General features: G+C 34.6%; 2 protein-coding genes across 2 annotated transcripts in view; both read left to right on the forward strand.

Moving 5' to 3' along the window:
* Positions 1–1,986, forward strand: part of LOC113240107 (putative gustatory receptor 28b) — a 21,629-nt gene extending 19,643 nt beyond the window's left edge. Inside the window, exons 5-8 of the mRNA XM_026477328.1 lie at positions 656–832; positions 1,107–1,216; positions 1,367–1,531; positions 1,915–1,986. Coding sequence (XP_026333113.1) covers positions 656–832; positions 1,107–1,216; positions 1,367–1,531; positions 1,915–1,986 — 524 coding nt within the window. The remainder of the gene's footprint in view (positions 1–655; positions 833–1,106; positions 1,217–1,366; positions 1,532–1,914) is intronic.
* Positions 1,987–5,398: 3,412 nt separating this feature from the next.
* On the forward strand, positions 5,399–13,264 carry LOC113240167 (prostatic spermine-binding protein-like). The gene is made up of 3 exons (XM_026477404.1): positions 5,399–5,862; positions 11,849–12,017; positions 12,870–13,264. Exons 1-3 carry the CDS (start codon positions 5,784–5,786, stop codon positions 13,213–13,215), a joined length of 594 nt encoding a protein of 197 aa, XP_026333189.1. The 5' UTR covers positions 5,399–5,783; the 3' UTR covers positions 13,216–13,264.
* Positions 13,265–20,595: the final 7,331 nt, after the last annotated feature.

The raw sequence follows: 20,595 nt of genomic DNA on the forward strand, positions 1-20,595 counted from the left end.
GCGGTAATATATACTAAAATGCTTTGGTATGATTTTCGATCTTTTTGGTCTTTGTTCGTTATGTTCTACTGAGAAGAGCGATAATGAAAATAAATATTTATGGGTACACAAAAAACCGCGTCATCAAAAGTTCAGTTTAAAGCAGATGCAGAATTGAAATGTGCCTAGAAAAACTGAAAATGTCAAATATTACTTTTAATTTAAAATAACATTTTTTTTTACTCTTTGAATTTATACATCTTCTTCTCTTTAGTCTTCTATTATTTCCTCGCATTGTTTGCGAAAATCACTATACAAGGCTCGGCCGGAACGGGGATTACTTGACTCGTATTAATACAAGGCAATTGTAACTCATACTTGTCCAGCAATCCTTTACTTCCCGGCCTCTGCAACAATGTACTATTATATTTTTCACAGAAAAACAGAACTCAACCATAAAAGTCGTTGACCTCGTATCTGAGAGTACAAATTTTGGACCTCACGAAAGCGTCTTTAACGTTACTAAGGATGTAAAAGAATCAGGTAACAAATACAGAAATGTAATCCAGGCACTGATTGAAAAATCAAACAGGCATACATGCAAAAAGGCGCCACATCGTATTGCTTCTTTTATGTAATTTTTTTTTATTCTAACACACATGTGAACTATTTTCAGCTTGTCAAATTTCAAATCAAGACACAGAATTGGTTCGTTATCTCATTCTATCCTACGGTGCTATATGCGACGTTGTGAGACAGATAAACGATTCCAATGCAATCGTTCTGAATCTACTGCTTTTATCTTTCTTCCTACACTTAGTAGTTAATCCTTACTACTTAATCTCTTTTTGGGGTAAGTCGCAATTTTGATATCTATGATAAAATAGCAGAAACCAACATCCAATGTCTAAGTAGTTAACTCTACGTGACCCCAAGTTTCTGTCCATGCTAGCATCACGAGCAGCATTCTCTCTTCACCACTTTTATAGCAAGTTTCCATTGCCACCTGGCACATCACCTTGTTATTGTGTGATCTATACCGAAAAACTAAAATTCAATTATTTCCGTATTTTTGTGATTGGAAAGCATAGGTACCTACATTAACTTATTAAGCATTTTATCAACAGCTAGCACGAAACATTGGGAAGCGAGTGCCATGCTCCAGATATTTATGTTTTCGTTCCATACTCTCAACATGATGATCATTATTGAACCTGCACACAGGAGTACTGAAGAGGTACAGTACCATTTTAATCACGCCGCCGACGGTGCAGTCGCTTAATTCTAATGAAGCTATTTGGATAGGCCGGTAGCCAAAATAAATCATAAAACATATCAATTTATTCTGCTCAAAAAAGTTTGCAAATAATATTTTCGTTTGTAACAGATGGAAGCTACCCAAGCTCTATTAGGCCAACTGACACGCAGAGTCACGAACCCAAGTGAACCTCTTTTTCATGAACTGGACCTATTTTACAAGCAGATCGTCCTCAACCCTGTTTCTTTTACGCCGATGGGAATTTGCTCTCTTACACGACCCATTATTACCACGGTAATTTTGTGTTTATAAATACGTAGTAAAGATGTCAGACATAACTTTCCTGATTTCGTACTATTGACCAAGCAGAAGGAAACCTACAAGAATGGCTTACTATTGGAATATAGCTGAGTGTACAAACTTCATGCGTTTTTCACGGATGGCGCTGACGGCAAAAAGCCTTTAAATTAAACCCAAAACAAGGATAATTACCAAAAGCATAGAAAAATTCGTAATCTGCAGACTGGGTCTGTAGCTCAATTAATTAAAAGCTGTGACCTCGGCATAGAAACAAACATTATCTCGACTCCAGTCAAATCGACGGAATTTTTCTGTGTCATTGTCGATCTTTGTGTCAATAATTATAAGAATATTGATTAAAACGTATTTATTTTCAGATTTTTGGCGCTGTTACCACATACATAGTGATAATTTTACAATTTAAGGCATTAGATAAACAAAGTTGGTAGATTAATACTAACTTGTTACGTTAGCATCTTACAACAGTATATTATGAGCTGCATTATTAGATTGTTATCAATAAGAAAATAATGTAAAATAAGTTACACACTTTTTTTATTTCATTCTTACAACGCTATGACTTATCGTGTATTAAAATTATCTACTACTGTTATAATCTTCTAACATTTGTTCCACCTTAACGGCATTTGAAGAAATTTCTTCAGGGGTTAATTTAAAACTATTCAAACCCAACGCTCCCAAATACATATCATCTTCAAATTCTCCACTTCTTGAAGTCGTACCACTATCATCAGCTTTATTCTCTACCCCTGGATCACCTATATACTCATAAAAATCATCAGATATATCTACTTGAAATTCGTCCGTATCTGTTTCAAAAGTTGTTGTACTTAAATATCCTTCATCTTCATTAGTATCCTCCAAATATGTTTCTTCTTCGTTCTTTATATTATCATTACTTTTGTAACTAGTACTAACATCCCTTTTGAAAACCGTTACATCATTCCTTTCAAGTACTTCCGGTTTTTCATTAAGTACTTCTATAAAATGTTGAAAGAGTTTTGGTATATTTTTAAATACAGTGTCATATTTGTCTCTAACGTTTCTTGTTTTATGTAATGCACCTGCAAATCAATTTAACATAAAGTTTCGAGAGTTCACAAAAGTAATAAATAAACATACATACATACATATACTTCATGGCCTTCCACATGATACGATCTGGATACACATCTTTCGCCTCATCAACACGCATCGGTGCTTTCATACATGTTCACCGGTTACGTATAATCTTAACCTAGCCTTTCTTTAAGACGTCTTCAATTTGATCGTGGTAAGTTTACCTTGGTCGGCCTTTACCAACTTGCCGGCCCATTCTCGCCTGTTTCATCAGTCATGGGAATGCAGTTGGATATGAAATTGATATTGGTCGTGTTAAGTTATAGAATAAACTTGTTTATGATTTATATAATTTATAATTTACAGAAACTAAATTACAGAAAATTGTCTTCCTCAATGAACTTTGACCTTTTGCATCAACACAAATGCCCTCTCAATAAAGTAATAATCAAACCATATACAGGGTGTAATCTAACGATTACACTTAACAGTGTGCTCAGGCGGTTATTCAGTAATTATTTTTAAATAGCAGTACAACTTGTTGTAAAAGAGTTCGTCCAGGGAAGCACTCTGCCACCTTACCTATTTCTGCCGCTCAGCGGTAATGTTAGCATTACTGCGTTCCGATATTGAAGAATAAGGGTGCTGGTGAAATTACAGGCACATGGGACTTGTCAACTTATGTCTCAGGGTGACGAGCGCAGTGACAGTGCTCCTCAGATCTTTGCGATTTAAAGCTCTGATTGGCGCTGCAACTGTTATGGACAGGCGTATAAGTTACCATCAAGCGCACGACTCGTTCATACCGTCACTCGATACACACTTATAGCCCCGCACTAGAGACACCCTGAGTCGCGGTTGTCATGCATGGACACACACATACACCCAAACTCACGAGAGAAATAAATGTAGGCTATACAAATATTTATCCCGGCCCGGAAACCGAACCCGGGATCTCTGCGTGGCAGACCAGCATGGTAACCATTCGGCCACGGAAGCAGTTATAGGTAACAATAATTTTACAGATAACGAAACTGCTGTAAATAAACTATTAAAACTGTAACAACAAACACAAAAGGTGATGTTTATTTTCAAAATTTTGCATTCAACGCAGGTGTTCCTAATAAACATCTCTACGAATGTCATATTAATTGTATATGAGCGTTTAACTTTAAAATTTTGGGTAAATCTAGTTTTACTTTTAAAAAGATATTTATGTTTTTTTACTCATCAGGCAACGTACTTTCGATATCACGACATCAGTTTAAAGGTTTTTGATAATAATATCTCTTATATTTACGGGATAATCGCCTTGGCACACTTAATAATTACACCCCGTATATTGGTTACTAATAGAGAGCGAAATATCTACTCACCATTATCATTAGTAGATACAACAACAAAGCTTATTAATGACAGTAATATGATTACGATCATCGCTATTTGCTTCCATGTAAGCTTTATCAATCTCATATATAAATCCTGGAAGCGCAGGAGTTGAATTCGTGTTACAGTTTTGACCAACAAATCCACGACAAATTACAATTGAAAAGGTATAATTAAAAAAGATCTCAGAAACATCTACCTTTTCACAGATCTATTTAGCAGAAACAAGAACATCAGACTTCAAGTTAGGTAAGGAAATAACTAAAAACTTCCAGCTAAAATGTCTTTCTAGCCTGATAATAGCAACAAAAGTGGTAGAAGTGTTGTAAATTATGGTGTTATGGTAATCTCCGTCGATGTGGCGTAACTGGTGCCTGTGGAGACAGATAAGATAACAAAATAATGAAACTAGTTCTCCAATTAACCTCAAAACTGCATTCGTGTAAAGTTTGAAGGATACAATAATGTTCACATCACGATACCTACCACAGACATATGTCTAAATATATTATATGTCTGTGATACCTACGTATAGGACGTCAGAAATGAATGCATATATTATTATCTTTATAGATATTAAGAAGGTTTCCTCTAAATGATTATAACTGTTTATGTGCAGCCTCTAAGCCACAGAACGAACCAGCGGACTATGAGAAATGTTTGAAAGTATTTCGTCACCCAGTTAGGCACCTTTACACCTACCAGCCCTGGCTATAGATGTCGGTATTCACTGTAAATAAATGTTTTATTGAATGTCAAGACGTTTGGTTCCATGGCTTAGTTGGGATAGCGTCTGGCACGGTTTGCTAGAAGAAATCCGGCTGGAACGAAAGATATTTTTCTAAGTGTTCTATCTTTGTATTAATAAATATACAAATATAATTTATCAAAAACATATTTGAATAAAAGGGACGTGGTTTTGTTTCATTTGGATATATAGTGGAAAGATATTATAATATAATTTACAACTGTCACTGGAGTCTTCTTTCTACGTCTACTATAAAAATGTCCGTCAGATTTAGTACAAAAATTTTTAACGTAGTAACATGTTTGTTATTGGTAAAGTCAATTACTGGGTGTTCACTGAAGGTGAGTGTCGATTACTGGTTAGATAAATTAGTAAAGTTTTGGTGTTAATTACTGGAGATTTAAAGAAATTCCAGTTTAGGTTTTTTTAATAATAATTATTGTGTGTTTTATGAAACATACTACAGTATCATCTTTCTTGACGACAATATCTGTCAAGTAAACAATCACTATTGAAATGTGTTTAAAAACAAAAAAGTTATTTCAATTTTAAAGACACACTTCCTTTAAAATGTCGGTCATTGGTGCCATCACCCCAATATGGTATATTAAAATAATCAGAAGCAAATTTTCAGAACTAATCCCATTACCTTTACTACTTCAAGAGTAATAAATAATGTGAAAATGTCACAACTTTATGTTACATTTTGCGTATTCCCAAAAAGATGTAATTTAGCGCTGGGTCATGTTTTCATTCTAAAGGTGCGATATTATCTAGTTGGCTTTAAACGTCTACTATATTGCCCAATATAACTAAACGAAGAACTTATTTTCATTAATATTTTCCGTTTAGAAAAAAACTGTGTCCATCCGAAGAAATACGTGGTTTAAAAAGGACACTATATTGATTGTATAGAAAAATTTTAAAAGAATTGCAACACTTCATAATGACTTTGCGTGTTTGGTATCATAGTGGGGTTCAAAATTAAAGACTTGTAATTAAGTAATTGAGTTTTTTCTTCAAATATAAAGAATGGTAGGAATGTCTACAAAGCATACATCAAAAATGTTTGCGACAAGAATTGGTCTGGCTTTCGCCTTCGCTACTATTGGTGAGTCGTTCAACTTCAATAGATAGACGACCTACATTGGCCGATTAGTTCTGGTCTGGGTGTTTTGAGAAGTGCCCCAGAGTGATTTCCTTTGCTAGTACAGGGAGTGAGTTTGAGACCAGGCAATTGTTGTGGTTATGTGGTACATATTAGATTATGTTATTATGGGATAAAGAAAGATATTCGTTAAAACTGTCATAAGTTGTAGAACGAAAGTTTGGATTGGTAATTAACATAAATCGTGCATGAAAATTGAATTAAATCATTCCGCTATCCTCTTTCTATCATCGCTAGACTACACGTAGTCTAGGGTTCCCTACTATACTTTGGATATTCCCAGGGTTTGCACGAGGCGTTACGTTCCCTGAACCACTATTCCAGACACAGTTAACTTGGGCCTTTTCAAGGCGAGAATGTATAGGTATTATTATAAGTATGCATGCTCTATCGTCGAACTCATCGTCTCTTTCCATCGTGAGTAATGGAGCTCTAACACAAACTTATGTTAAACCATAAAGAAAACTATTACATTCAGTCTCGTGAGCAAGCGCATCGGAGCATTTTGTAGGCGTGCAGGGTGGAAGTGGCTAGGGCGATTATTGTACGAACACTGCACTAGGTTCCTTCACGTTTGGATTCTACTTTCCATTTTCAATCAAGTGGAATGTAGTCATCTACCTATGACCCGCAAAGCAGCTCATTGAAAAGAAAATATTTGATCGAAGTGTTTTTACACTATATATAATATATAAGTATTATTTATATATATAAGCTGTATTTTTTCGGTACAACACCCCACATATCTTGGACTAATTTTTTGTAATTGTGCACAAATACGTGGTTTTAGTGGTATAATAATAATAACGCACACATTCAACATAGCACCGCACTAGGGAAACACTGTTTCACGTGTGCCATGGACACATACATAGACAACCACCAATTACACCAAAACTCAAAGAGAAACAAATGTAGGTCATACAAATATTCCTCCCGGCACGGGAATCGAATCTGACACCTCTGCGTAGTTCGGCCACGGAGGCGGTTAATATGTAATAATAATAAACACATAAGTCTTACTACAAAAACGTTTAAGCAGTTGTTTAGAAAAAATCGTACTATAAATTCGCGCCTAACCATTGTTTTTGGATGGACAGCGGTTGGACATTGTTTAAATTTAAACCACTGCCAGATGTTAGTTTAACGCGTGCTTTAGCCATCGCTACAGATCACCAATACACAAGGGTCATCGCAAGCTATCGTTTACTGTTGTGTTTTATTTCTCTTTTCTTTTATTTGTGGTGATTATTATGGATATCTTGGATTTTATTGATTCTATTGACATGGACGTGTGGATGTGGATTATATGGATATGTTTCGAGACAATACATCGCGAGCGAATTAATCCATACGATGAAGAGAAATTTGGAAAAAGGTATAGATTCAGTAAAATCTTCGGATTATAACATAGTGATTGACATGAAAGAAAGTTTCGATTTTGTAGAATACAGACGTCGACGAGTGTCTGCTACATTAATAGGAAATATTGTAAGAAGAAATTTCATACAATAACATTTTTGATATAATAAGTTTGTTAATAATATTTTGACAAAATTATGCCATTTTTTATTTCAACAATAGTATTTCAAATTCCTTTTTTCTCCAAGTTTTCTATCAATACTTCAATTACTTAGTAATTTCTGCTTATATCCCCTGGTGACACAATTCTTTAGTGTAGTACTTTCTTTTTAATTTGTACTCCTCCTCCCATCATTTCGGTTCTCTCTCTTTAACTTCATTGTTTGTTTGTAAAATAGTAGTTTTTGACTTAATCTGAAATAAATAGGCAGAGTTGTAGTAAATTATGTGCAAACATAAAATAAGACATTTACGAATTACTCTCTCAACTTTGCGTTTTTTACTTTCTGCTTTCTGTGGCATTTTTTGTTTTCTACTATATTATCAATAAGGCGTTTGGGTAGTAGTTTACGTGCCGTTCTGGAATATTTAGGAGTTATTATTTTAAATGCTGAGATAAAAATATGTAGCTAAAAAATAGTACAACTGCACTACCTCCTCATCATTTATTTAGTAAAAAATACTTGTTCAACAAGTGCTGGTTTATCTATCTGGTCAACGGAGTCCTAATTGAGAACAGAGAGCTAATTACACCTTACTAAAATGGGTAGTCATATATGACTATTTATGATGTCGTCTTGGGGTGACTTCATATGCAATTTCTATGTATTGCACTAGGGCGAAAATTTACAATAGGGAATTTATTTTCTTTGCACATTATCCAATCAAGTTGTTTTTGTTGGTATTGGTATCAGTTTTTTTTATTTCAATAAACAGAGTCGCTCATAATTTGAAGGAAGAGGTCCTAAAATAATGTTTACATAATTTAACGCAAATGTTTTTGGATTGTTCCCGTGGATACTTACGTAATTTCGTGGTATTTAATTCCCTTCTCTGGGCTGACACTACTAACTTTTTCTTCTTGAATACAATTGTCACCACCCTCGCGTTTTTTATCCTTTTCTTGAGTCTATTTACCAATTTAAATACAAAACGAACGAGAAAAGGCGAAAGTTTTTTCAAGAAACCAACAATCGCTAACACTACACGCACTATCAGTCCTCACCGAGGTTCAGGTAAAAACTACGTTTCGTTACTCTTTACCCAATAAAAAACAGGCTAAACGGTAAAATTAAATTAAAAAATATTTTAATTTTTTATTCAATTGATATTCAATTTCTTTTTTGTGAAAATTACTCCACTAGTTTGTTATAATTATTAATACAAAGATCGAACACTCAGAAAAAATTCCTTCGATTCGGCCGGATTCGAACCGACGTCTTCTAGCTTACCGTGCCAGACGCTATACCAACTAAGCCACTGAACGAACCAGCAGACCTCATGAATTTTCTATGTGCTTGCGTCGTGTCTTTGTATTTGGTTTTTCAACGACTGATTAGTCGTAGCGCCATCTATGAGAAATATATGAAAGATTTATCACCCAGTTAGTACCTTTACAGCTACCAGTCCTTACGAGAGATGTCGCTATTCACTGTATTTTAGTTTTTTATTGAATTGATATTAATTTTTTTTTTTTTGTGAAAATTACTCCACTAGTTTGTTATAATTATTAATACAAAGATCGAACACTCAGAAAAAATTCCTTCATTGTAAAACTTGCAAATTACTTTATATTTTTTTATGACAAAACATTACTAGTTATTTTTAAAACTATTAAAAAACACTGTTGGATCTGCGTAAAATAGAAAAGATGGAGACAAACGGCGAATGACTGAATGAATGAATTCTAGTGCTGCCATAGATGATTATTATTTCTGTGCTTCTACATTGTCTACAAAGACTAGCGTTAAACATGGTTTTGTGGTATGGCACGTTAAACACTGTTTTAAACATTGTTTAAAGAGTTATTTACTTACTAAGTAAACGCATGTTAAAACAGTGATTATTAAGTTTTTTGTAGTAAGACTGATAAACAATATAAATTAACTCCGGTGCACTACTCAGAACCAGAGGTAGTCAAGCGCCCGGGGTTTAAGCCCGGCGCTTTGTTAACACCGGGCTTAAACCGAGTCAACCCATTAATGCCCGAAATTGAGAGCAAAAACTATTTAAGTAGTACAACTAAATAATTGTTGCAAATCGAATTTTGTTCAAATTAATTGATATTATAGCAAAATTTTAAGTGATTTCTGATCTAGACAATCAGATTAGCCTTTTCATTAAATCGATTCGCTTGAAAATCGCATTGCAATAAAGCGACACAAAAAATCGTTAGATTGATAATCGAAATATGCTTCCTAAGTAGTGAGAATCTATAGAATTGCAAGGTATTGCGTGGAGTTGCCTCTTTTTCGTCTAAAAAAGATTTTTTACATCGAAATTTGTAATAAGTATGGAATTATGCCAAATTCCGCCGTTTCCGCCCACGATTTTGGGCAGGAATAAGTTAAAACCCGGTTTTGGGTAAAAATCCGGGCGAGTTGGTTGAGTTTTATCTCTGTTGAAGTCGTCAACTAGACTTAAAGTAGATTTTGATTGTAGGTAAATATATGATGCCGTCCATAAAACATAGGTAGTGTACGACGCACACACACTACAGCGCGTTTGCAGTGTGTGCGTAGCGTGACCATCCCGGACAGTCCCGCTTTTAATCTTCGTGTCCCGCTGTTTCTAAAATACTCAAAAAAGTCTCGCTTTGACAAAACAGATTAAAAGGTGACAATCAATTTTAAAAAATGGTGGGAAAGCGAAGCTACACAAAATTAGTTCTTTTTTTTTTAAATTTTTGTATATTACACATTTTTAGTTACCTTTTAACTTTTTTTAATTATTAAATATTTTAAATTTTTATTGAATTGATATTCAATTATTTTTGTCAAAAGACTCCACACTAGTTTGATATAATTATTAATACAAAGATTGAACACAGAAAAAATTCCTTCGATCCGGCCGGATTCGAACCGACGTCTTCCGGCACGGTATGCTAGATGATGTCAGTTCGAAGGAATTTTTCTGAGTATTCGATCTTTGTATTAATAATTATAACAAACATTACATATTTCTTTGATAACTATCATGAGCGCATTGTCCGCACGCTGAGATTCGCCGATGTTCGCCAATTGGATGCGACTACATACCGTCGTCGCATATTATTGTTAGTTTTTATTTATTTTGTGTTGCTGTGTTTGTCAAAGTCAAAGATTACTTATTACATAGGTAAAATAAATTTACACTTGAAATCGTCACATTTAAGCTACTGCTCGTTCACTACTGTTCGCTGACCTCCCTGAGAAGAACGAGCAAGAAACTCTAGGGATTGCTCTTTTCAAATAAACTTAAATGCTATGGAATACACTTTGAATCAAATTTGTGTGGGTTCTGGAGCCATGTCGTCTTTCCATACATCTTTATCTAACACGTAGTCTTCAATTTTGTAATATGATTTTTCGATCAAAATATTTTTAATGTAGTTTTTAAACTTAGGAAATGATAAACTTAATATATGCTCCGCAATCTTATTGTAAAAACGATTACAGTTCCCCATAAAAGAGTTGTTTACCTTGGTTAAACGAAATCGTGGTACCAAGAGTTTGGATTTAGCTCGAAGGTTAATATTATGGATGTCTTCTTTCTTATTGAAATTATGTATATTTTTACGGGCATATAAAATATTTGAGTAAATGTACTGTGATGCCACAGTCATGATACCAGTCTCCTTAAACTTTTCTCTGAGAGAAACCGAGCGCCTAGACGGTACACAGAACGAATCGCTCGTTTTTGCAATACAAATATGGTTTGAATATCTGCCGCTTTACCCCACATGAAAATCCCGTAGGACATTACACTATGGAAGTAACTAAAGTAAACTAGTCTAGCAGTACTAACATCGCATCGGTAAGCTCGCGTATTCTGCGGACTGCGTATGCAGCGGAGCTTAATCTGCTGGCCAGGGAAGATATATGTGGAAACCATTGAAGTTTACTATCTAAGGTCACTCCCAAGAAGACTGCTTTATTAACAAAGTCTAACTTTTCTCCGTTTATTTCTATGCTTGGACTAGTAGATTTTACGTTAGGTAATTCAAATTTAACACATTTTGTCTTCTTGGCATTAAGCAATAAATTGTTAGCATTAAACCAATAAACTACCTTAGATAGGGTATCATTAATATGGTCATAGTTAATATCATGTCTGTCTGTTTTAAAAATCAAGGATGTGTCATCAGTAAACAACACTATTTGTATTGTGCAACTAAACCTTGGACTTATGCATTTTGTAATTTAGTAACAATCTATGGACCTAGTTCCGAAATATTTTTTATTTTTTATTATTATCATAGACATGTGATTTATTTTTAAAACAATAATAAATTTTACGAAAAATATAATGGTCACTTTATGTATGCGTTACAAATTGTAATGCTCAAACGCGCTTTAAACCTTTCCAGTTGTGACGGCCGGTCACCATCTCCGCAAGAGGTCTCCAGACTCTATGGAGGTTCAGATGCCTAGCTACTCCTCGGACAGTAACGAGGATAAGATGAAAGACGAGGGGGATTACTGGCAAGGCGAGGGGGATAGGATGAATGAACGACAAGAGGATGCCCAGGAAGACAGGTCAGAATATTTAAAGATTCAAAGACATAATGTCCATTGTTTATTGAAAAGACTTCATAACAGTGCTACAAAACAGAAAGGAACCTAACTTAAAGAAGGTCACTATATTACCTCCACTTGCAAATGCATATTTTAATGCAAAACACGACGACTGCTGTATCATGGTGCAACCATAAACTAACATAAACGCAATCACAACGTTAAAGAGCAAATATCCCTAAAATATCCTTAACATCTGTTACAATAAGAACTTCAATTAGTTGATAAACTTGAAAATAATATTAGTATCCATGCATTAAACTACTGTTGGGAGTTTTCAATAGTTTTATTGCAACATTAACTGTATATTCAAAATTGCCGTGTGGCAACATTCTTTTCTCTCTCGGTGACGGAATTAGTGTGCTGTGAAATCAAAGCTTCATTTTAAATATATTCCGAAGTTTTCTCCCGCGCTCTATGGCATACAAGGCAGCTGCCGAACATGAATCTTCAAGCCGGATTTGAACCAGCGACCTATGGATATAAGGCAGCCGACCAACAACTTTACTAAAGGTTCTCTGAAATCGAGTAATCAGCTGCAAGTACAAAATACTCAATATCATTTTTAATTTACTTCTATAATTGAATAAATAGAGCAATATATATAACATATGCAAATATAATAACAAATATTTGCATACCAATAATTAATAGTAATAATACATTAATGACGTGTAAAGAAACAGAAGCAAAATTTTATATTTATAATTGGTAGAGTTACATGTAGAGAATGCCATCGATCGATCAATAATTTGTGCAGAAAGTCTTTTTTCCCCCGCTCATTTTTAAACACATTCTCTTTTTTGTTTTTAGAGAGAACAAGAATGAAAAAAATCAAGAAGACTTCAATAAAGAAAAAGACTACCGCGAAGAAGAAAATGACAATAATAACAAACAAGCCGAAGAAGATTACAACGAAGGCAAAGATCGCCTCGAATCGAAACAGGCAGAAAATGATGAACATAACAAGGAACATGATAACGACAATGACTTTGAAGGGAAAGCCACTGAATCTGGCGAAGAATTTAACAGGGAAATGGGACAGAAAGAAGACAGATATGAAGAGAAAGGCGCAGATGGCATGAACGACAGACAAGAGAAGATGGAAAACTACGATGCTAAAGAACAAGGTCCTTCTATGAGTTATAACAGAGATTAAAAAAAATCATATTATTATCCACCAAAATGCGAAATTAAAATGGTAAGGTCAAAAACAAACAAACTAAGAAGCACAAACGTATTGTGTACACAATTGTACATATGTAAGGATGTATAAAATACAATGTTAAGATAATACGACTTAAATTTCATGATATTAGTCTATCCAGGAACTCATATGCGTTTCGAGATTTTCATTTAATATTTTGAACAAATTGTATCAGCTGATTATGTTTTGATTTATGTTTTGTGAAAGAAGTCGTAAACAAAATGTCATCAATTGATACGGGTTCGGGTTTATACGAAGATAATTGATTATAACAAATACGTAATGGCGGCGGCTCGTACATTTGTTGTGAGCCACACTTAAGCTTTCAATTTGCTGAAGATAAAAAATGTACACAACTTGTGTTTTTGTTTAAATGCACCATAATAAGGAAAATTTTATTCAATTATATTATTCAAAGCAGTTAACTAGTTGGTTTTATTTATATGTTGAAGCGAGGGAAATTGGATCATCGGTTTGTGAGCCTTCAGGGTGTTCATCAGCCATGTGGGCAACTCGAGCAAATAATTAACACAGCCGTTAACTTAATGTAAACTTTTATTAGGCACGTAGCTACAAACGATTAATTTTAGATGACACTTTGTACACTTTCGATGAAACAGACACACTCGTGTTGCTTTGTCGGAGTCCGGGCAAGAATGCTTTTTTTCTCCACGACTCCCCAACACGTGCATGTCCAGGCGCCGAACGGTTGGCACGCCTGCGCTTCATCGATCAATCAGGGCAACCGCAGAGTTGCCAACGTGGCGGCCTAGACGGCGACTACCCGGTTCCGGAAGTGGACTTTAATCAGATGACCATCCTTTCGCTGCGACATATATTAAAAAACCCAATTTAATACGTATCTATTGACTTTTACGTAAATATAAATAGGACAGTTAGACAAAAAATACACATACATACAGCCAGTGCGCCCGTCACCCTGAGACATAAGTTGAGAAATGCCATGTGCCTGTAATTTGCGGGGCTATGTTGAGTGTGTGCGTTGAGTGTGTGCGTTAATTTCACCAGCATCCTTATCCTTCAAAACTGGAACGCAGTGATGCTCACGTTACTGGTTAGCAGCAGAAATAGGTAAGTTGGCAGTACTTCCCTGTACCAACTCTATCACAAGGAGCTCTACTGCCGTTACTAAACTAAGAACGTTTTAGCACATTTACTTTAAAATATTTTTACTTATTTTAAATATTAAAATAACAGACTCTGCTTCTTTGCATTTTATTAATGTTATTGTTAATATAATCAAAGCCTGAACGAGAGTCCCTGCCTAAATGACCTTGGCAAAAATGTTATTGCTGCCATCTGTTGGCCTTTTCAAATATTATTACAAGAGCATCGAGGATTTACTGGGTAACGTCTCGCACATGAAACCGAATACTCTCGTCCAATAAAACTAAATGGAAGGTCCAGAACACGATTTCGTAATTAAAAAAATAATACTGAATGGATGTTATTGCAAATAAAGTGTTTTTTTTTATACATAGTAAGTACTTAATTATTCATTGGTTTATCATATTTTTTTCTCATTCTGTCTAGCACGCTATTGCCAGTTTATAACCTTACCTCTCACTGCCCAGATCGGTCCACCTTTCCTTATCTTCTGTTAAACTAATATATGTATATTGTATGCATTTGGTGCAATAAAGAATATATATAATATTATATAGTATTATCAACAAAGATACCTACAGTTTTACTGTCATTATTTATTCATGGAAAACCAACAGCTTTCCTATCATTTAATAAAAACAGGAATAGAAACATAAAGTCTATTACAGGTTTCCACCTATATTTTCAGACAAATCAAACACGGGCATTAAACAAACGAACAATAATTTAAAATTTAATTCCGAATTCATTACGTAAATTATCAGATCTATCTATGTATGATATACCTAAATGTAATAACAATTATGGTAAAAGAGTTTGGACTTCCTGTGATATTAAATAGCTTATAAAAAGCCTGCACAAGTCAAAAACAAGTTAAAAAGATTTTACATAAAACTCACTAGAAAAGGATAAATAATCTGTAATTTTTTCACACACACACAACAGATTTTACCTTGCATGTACTGTAACTTGTTATTAATATTTAAAACAAACAGTTTTAATTTTTTTTTAAATAAAGTACATTTGTATACTATATATTTATATATTTTAGTTAAGCAATGGGAACTGCTATGACTGCTATGACGGTACTTATACGCATACTAAAACTGGTGAAAAGATGCTGGAGCGTTAGTCCAGGTCCAAGGCTAGTACTTCAAGGGATAATGGAAGCAATCCTTCTGTGGGTATATTTTCAGGCACTTCTGTGTTGCTTTTTACAAGCACTTTAGTAGGTACGTCAGTGGTATTGTCTCCAGTGGTTTTTTTTGTGGCAAATTCATATCGTGTAATTGCTTGTGCGGATAGAACTGTGTGTGTGATTACTTTTGTGTTTACTCTAGTCGTTACTTGTCCCAGTTCTGTAGTAATTTCTCCATAGTCAAAGTCTTGACTTTCTGATATTTTTAATTCATCATCAATGATACACTGCATAAATTGCCGCGCTTGCTTGCATTTATGTTCTATATCTGAAATTTGTTTAGATATTGACCATTGAAAACTCTACCTTATTAAAACTATATGCTCTACATTTACTGTCGATGCAGAATAGTGTGCTATTTGCGTACATTCGCTTCTTAAAAGGCGTATTGTCTCAGTGTACCGTCTGATATAAGCTGAGGACCGGGCGAAATGGCAAACATTGCACGAAGTCTATGTCCAGCAGTGGACTGATGATGATAACCCTCTGATGATATTTATAATGAAAAAACTCTTTAACTTCTGCACTGTCTACGCATTCACATTAATACACTAAAACTTTTTGGCCGAAGGGTGTCATATATCGGCGATTCCGCGGCCGGTTACCTGACACCAGATTGCGGCGCACGTCGCCGATAAGTGAAATCGTGTAGATTAGTTTTTTTAATTATTATATTGTATGTATGTTAGTTTTAAGGTATATATAATACAGGTGTATTTTGTTTTTATATTGTTATGTATGTTAGTCGATGAGGTATGTAAATATGGGTCTTTTTGTTACCTGATATAATTAAATAAATAAATAAATAAGTAAAATTATTATTTCAAAATCTTTACCTAAGCTTATATGTTTTAATAGTGGATACAACCTCAAATGGCTTTGGCTCAATTGGTTGATTCCGCACAACAGTGACAGTGTTGAATCACTTTGGAAAAAATATTCAGTGAAATCATTGACTTACAATTATATGGACGTCGGGTCCGCGCTGAAAAGTGTCCGCACTTGTAAGGCGCTAAAATCGTATACAGAGCGCCAAACTCCGCTTTAGTCTTCATTTGTTCGACTGACAGCGCGATACTGCGATGACATTACAATTTAAATTTCGAATAGGTTGACTTGGGACATTTTTTTCGTGGTTTTTGTATTAGACCCGTCGTCCATTTATTTGTAAGTCAATGAGTGAAATTGATGATTTACACTGATTAATTACTACTATATGGTGTGAAAACACAATTCCTAAAAATTTTCACTATGGAAAAAAAAACACAAACTTGTTTACAAAAAAACCGCTGCATTCAATAGGTCCTTTACATATACCAAAGTTTTTTTATATCAGCTGATCTAAATAGAACACGTATAGTATACGATATATAATTTTCAAATGGCTTTAATGTCGTTGTGTAAAAAAAAAATTCTGAAATAAAGCCATCGTCTCTGCCGTTCGACCCGCACAATAAAACCGATTCGGTACGGGAAAATTTTGAGTTCGAGCTGAAGTAGGTAGTATCTACTTTTAATACACTAAAATAATTATTTCAAAATCTTTACCTAAGTTTGTACGCTTTAATAAATATTTCGCCGTACGTAAAAATAAAGTTTGTTCATTTCAAGGTAAAAAATATAGACAAAATAAACTACTCACGCTGTACTTGACTAGTGCAATTTTCAATCGTTTTAACCGCCTCGTATAACGTAACCCGTTTAAAATTAAAAAAATATTCAAGAGTTTTCGGGTCATAACTAGGATTGTCTACTTCTATCAGTCCTGATTCCTTTATTATGCAGTGTATATAGCACTAGAACAACATTAGATAGAATATAATTGTTATTGACATAATGTACCATAGACAATAGACAATATAAGTCACACTGCGGCCCGCCATTCCCGCCATGACGACACGAGACAGTGGTGTAAGAGGGTAATAATGTTCTGTGAGCGTGAGCGGGCGTGAATCGCACGTGTACTTCCAAGGAGCACACTTTATACGCCTTAAAACTGTTATATCTATAAACAGTCTAAGGGTCCTATTCTAGAACGCTATTCAATGCTCTGGAAATACGACTCTAATGGCAGGGACTTGAGTATGATTTCGAGTGCTTTAAACCATAGTCAAATCCTGACTTGAGCGTTGAGTAGAGTTCCAAAATACGACCCTAAGGGCCGTATTCCAGAACTCTACTCAATGCTCAAGTCAGGACTTGAGTATGATTTCAAGCACTGGAAATACGACCCTAATGGCAAGGACTTAAGTATGATTTTCAGTGCTCACTGCAATACTCAAGTCCTGACTTGAGTATTGAGTAGAGTTCTGGAATACGACTCTTAATATGGTATTGATTTAGATAATAGTTCTCTATAAATGGTTTTAGAAAAAAGAAATTGTTCTTATTGACTTATTTCACTCAAGTCAAAATTTTAACACCTTAATACCAAACAATTTAATTAAGTGTAATCTCTCTTAAGATTTACTCTTATAGTCCTTATTTTAAGTTCATCTGTAGAACAACTGATTATTTTTAGTAAAATTGTTCTATACACATCCAGTAAAGTCTATTAATACTGTAAAAACTAGTGTTCTTAAGTTTATTCTAGATATATTTAATTTATAGACATTCTGTAGTGTTTGTACTTATTGACAAACACGTTATAGCCCGTCTTCAGTAGATTTTATTTAAAAAAATACTAATTAGGGTTTTTACTCTATTGGACGTTGTAAAAGTTCATGCAAAATGGATAAAGTAAAGAATCAACATAGCCCCGCAATAGAGAAACCCTGTGTCGCGGGTGCCATGGACACACACGTAGACAACCACAAATTACACCCAAACTCACGAGAGAAATAAATGTAGGCCATACAAATATTTCTCCCGACCCGGGAATCGAAGCTGGGACCTGCAGTCCGGCAAATGGTAACCGTACGGCCAAATAAACATTGTGAAGTAATTCCGTGTTGTGAAATGATAAAAACAATTGAAATGAGCGCGTAAACTACTGTACTTCAATGTTGTGTATGTGTATTGTGCCGCCGAAATGTGGTTGGCGTGGAGAAATAACCTCAATTTTGTAATGAAAATTTTATTTCTTCCAAAGTTAGGTATGTCATTAAAATATTCCTTATATTTATATGATAAGGAATGTATCCACCTTTCTAGTCATATATAACACATTCCATATAATTATACAGAATAACGTTTTTTGCGACAAATTGGATTTTTTTCAATTGTTTTTTTAACTAATGTTTTGAAAAGTTTTTTATTGCATAATACGCTCACTATTCCTATAACTTTATAAAGGTTTTGTAATACTGTCAAAAGAAAAAATCACTTAGAAACATCGCGTTTTGTAGACACTCATAAAAACTTCATAGGAGTGTATATACTTCTACAAGATCAATTACACTAAAGCAAGTAAAAATAATCTTTTCGTATTCTAAAGTTTTTCTATAGATAAAGCTATAGACAAAATACTCCCAACTGGTGGGTTGGGACTGTGTTTTGAAAAAAGGTTTAAATTCTTATCGCCATTTTTATTTTTAAATAATGACTACGAAGTAGCCGAGAAAAAAATCTTTTCTTTTTAACCCTTTTCTTGGCAATGTGCATTTTAATATATGTTAACCGTTAAAAAAAAAATAAGGAAACCAAACACATTTTTGTTATTTTTTTACTTTCATCACGCGAATATATTAACTACCAAATTTGAGAAAAAATATAATTTTGTTACTGGTAACACTGAATTGACAGTAGCACACAAAATGGCGGATCGCAAGCAGGCGTCTACGCATAGGCAGGTAAATATTAATGATTTCACTACTTTTAAATGCAATATTGACAATTATTTGTTGTTATAGTACATGCAATAATGTTTTTCTATCTAGGAACGATGTTTTTTTCTATCAAAATTTTATACATTTTCCTGCGCGACTTAGTTTGTCCACATGTATCTGTAAATGCACAAGGCCCGTTACTGTGCAATTTAGGTTTATTTTGGAATGTATCTTTTAAGATACACTGCCGGTATTTCAATAACTATCACTCAAAAGTAAAATTATATTTATAATATAAATTATACTATTTATTGGTTATTCGTATAATTATTTGTTCTTTATTATTATACGTTGAAATAACAATAATTATATACAGCTAATTAGTAATTTTTTGTATTTTTTATTTTTTTTTCTTATTACGTATGTATAAATAATAGTATTACGTTGTTTGTTTTTCAGCTTTCACAGTTAAACCTGCAACAACAAAACAGAACTCGTAGACTTCTGGCTCTTGTTCCTAAATCCGGGGCAAGGTCGGAGGTAGACAGCAGTGACACTTCAGCTGACGAGTTAGAAAACTGTTTCCGTCCTTTTAATTCAGATAGTAGTTCTCCACCTCCATCTTTGCCGTCGTCTTTATTGGACCTTAACTTATTATCTGATAGTGATGAAGAGCTTGATGAAATAACGCATAATAATAATAATAATAATAAAAATCTTTATTTCAGACCATAAGTCCATAAGTGTTAGTATCATATAAAAAGAAAATCTTAAGCACTATTGTTAGTAAAAAATAAAAATGTACAAATAAAATAACAAACTAAACTAAAAAACCTCCAACGTTAGACATGTAGTGACGACCACCGGGCGACCATTGGTCCGTCCCAGTGGTCGGCGAACGCGGACAGGATGGTGTTGGGGCTGGCACGGATGCGGGATTCGAGGGAGGCGCACCTCTTCCTCATGACAGCCGCAAAGCCGTCCGTCCGCGCCTCGGCAAACATGCCGGACGCGCTGCACCTCCGCGGCAGCCCCAACAACACCCGGAACGCGTTGTTATACTGTACGCGGAGTACGTCGTACGCCTTCTGCGTATAGTTCACCCACAGGGCGCACGAGTAAAAGGAGACGCAAAACGCTTTGAAGAGCGTTATTTTTACGTCCCTCGTACACCGCGCGAACCTGCGGGCCAACATAATAATACTCCAGCTTTGAAATTATCTTCATCTTTTTCGCGTA

This window comes from Hyposmocoma kahamanoa, unplaced genomic scaffold, assembly GCF_003589595.1.
Source record: "Hyposmocoma kahamanoa isolate Upper Pololo Valley unplaced genomic scaffold, ASM358959v1 120, whole genome shotgun sequence".
NCBI classification, from domain to species: domain Eukaryota; kingdom Metazoa; phylum Arthropoda; class Insecta; order Lepidoptera; family Cosmopterigidae; genus Hyposmocoma; species Hyposmocoma kahamanoa.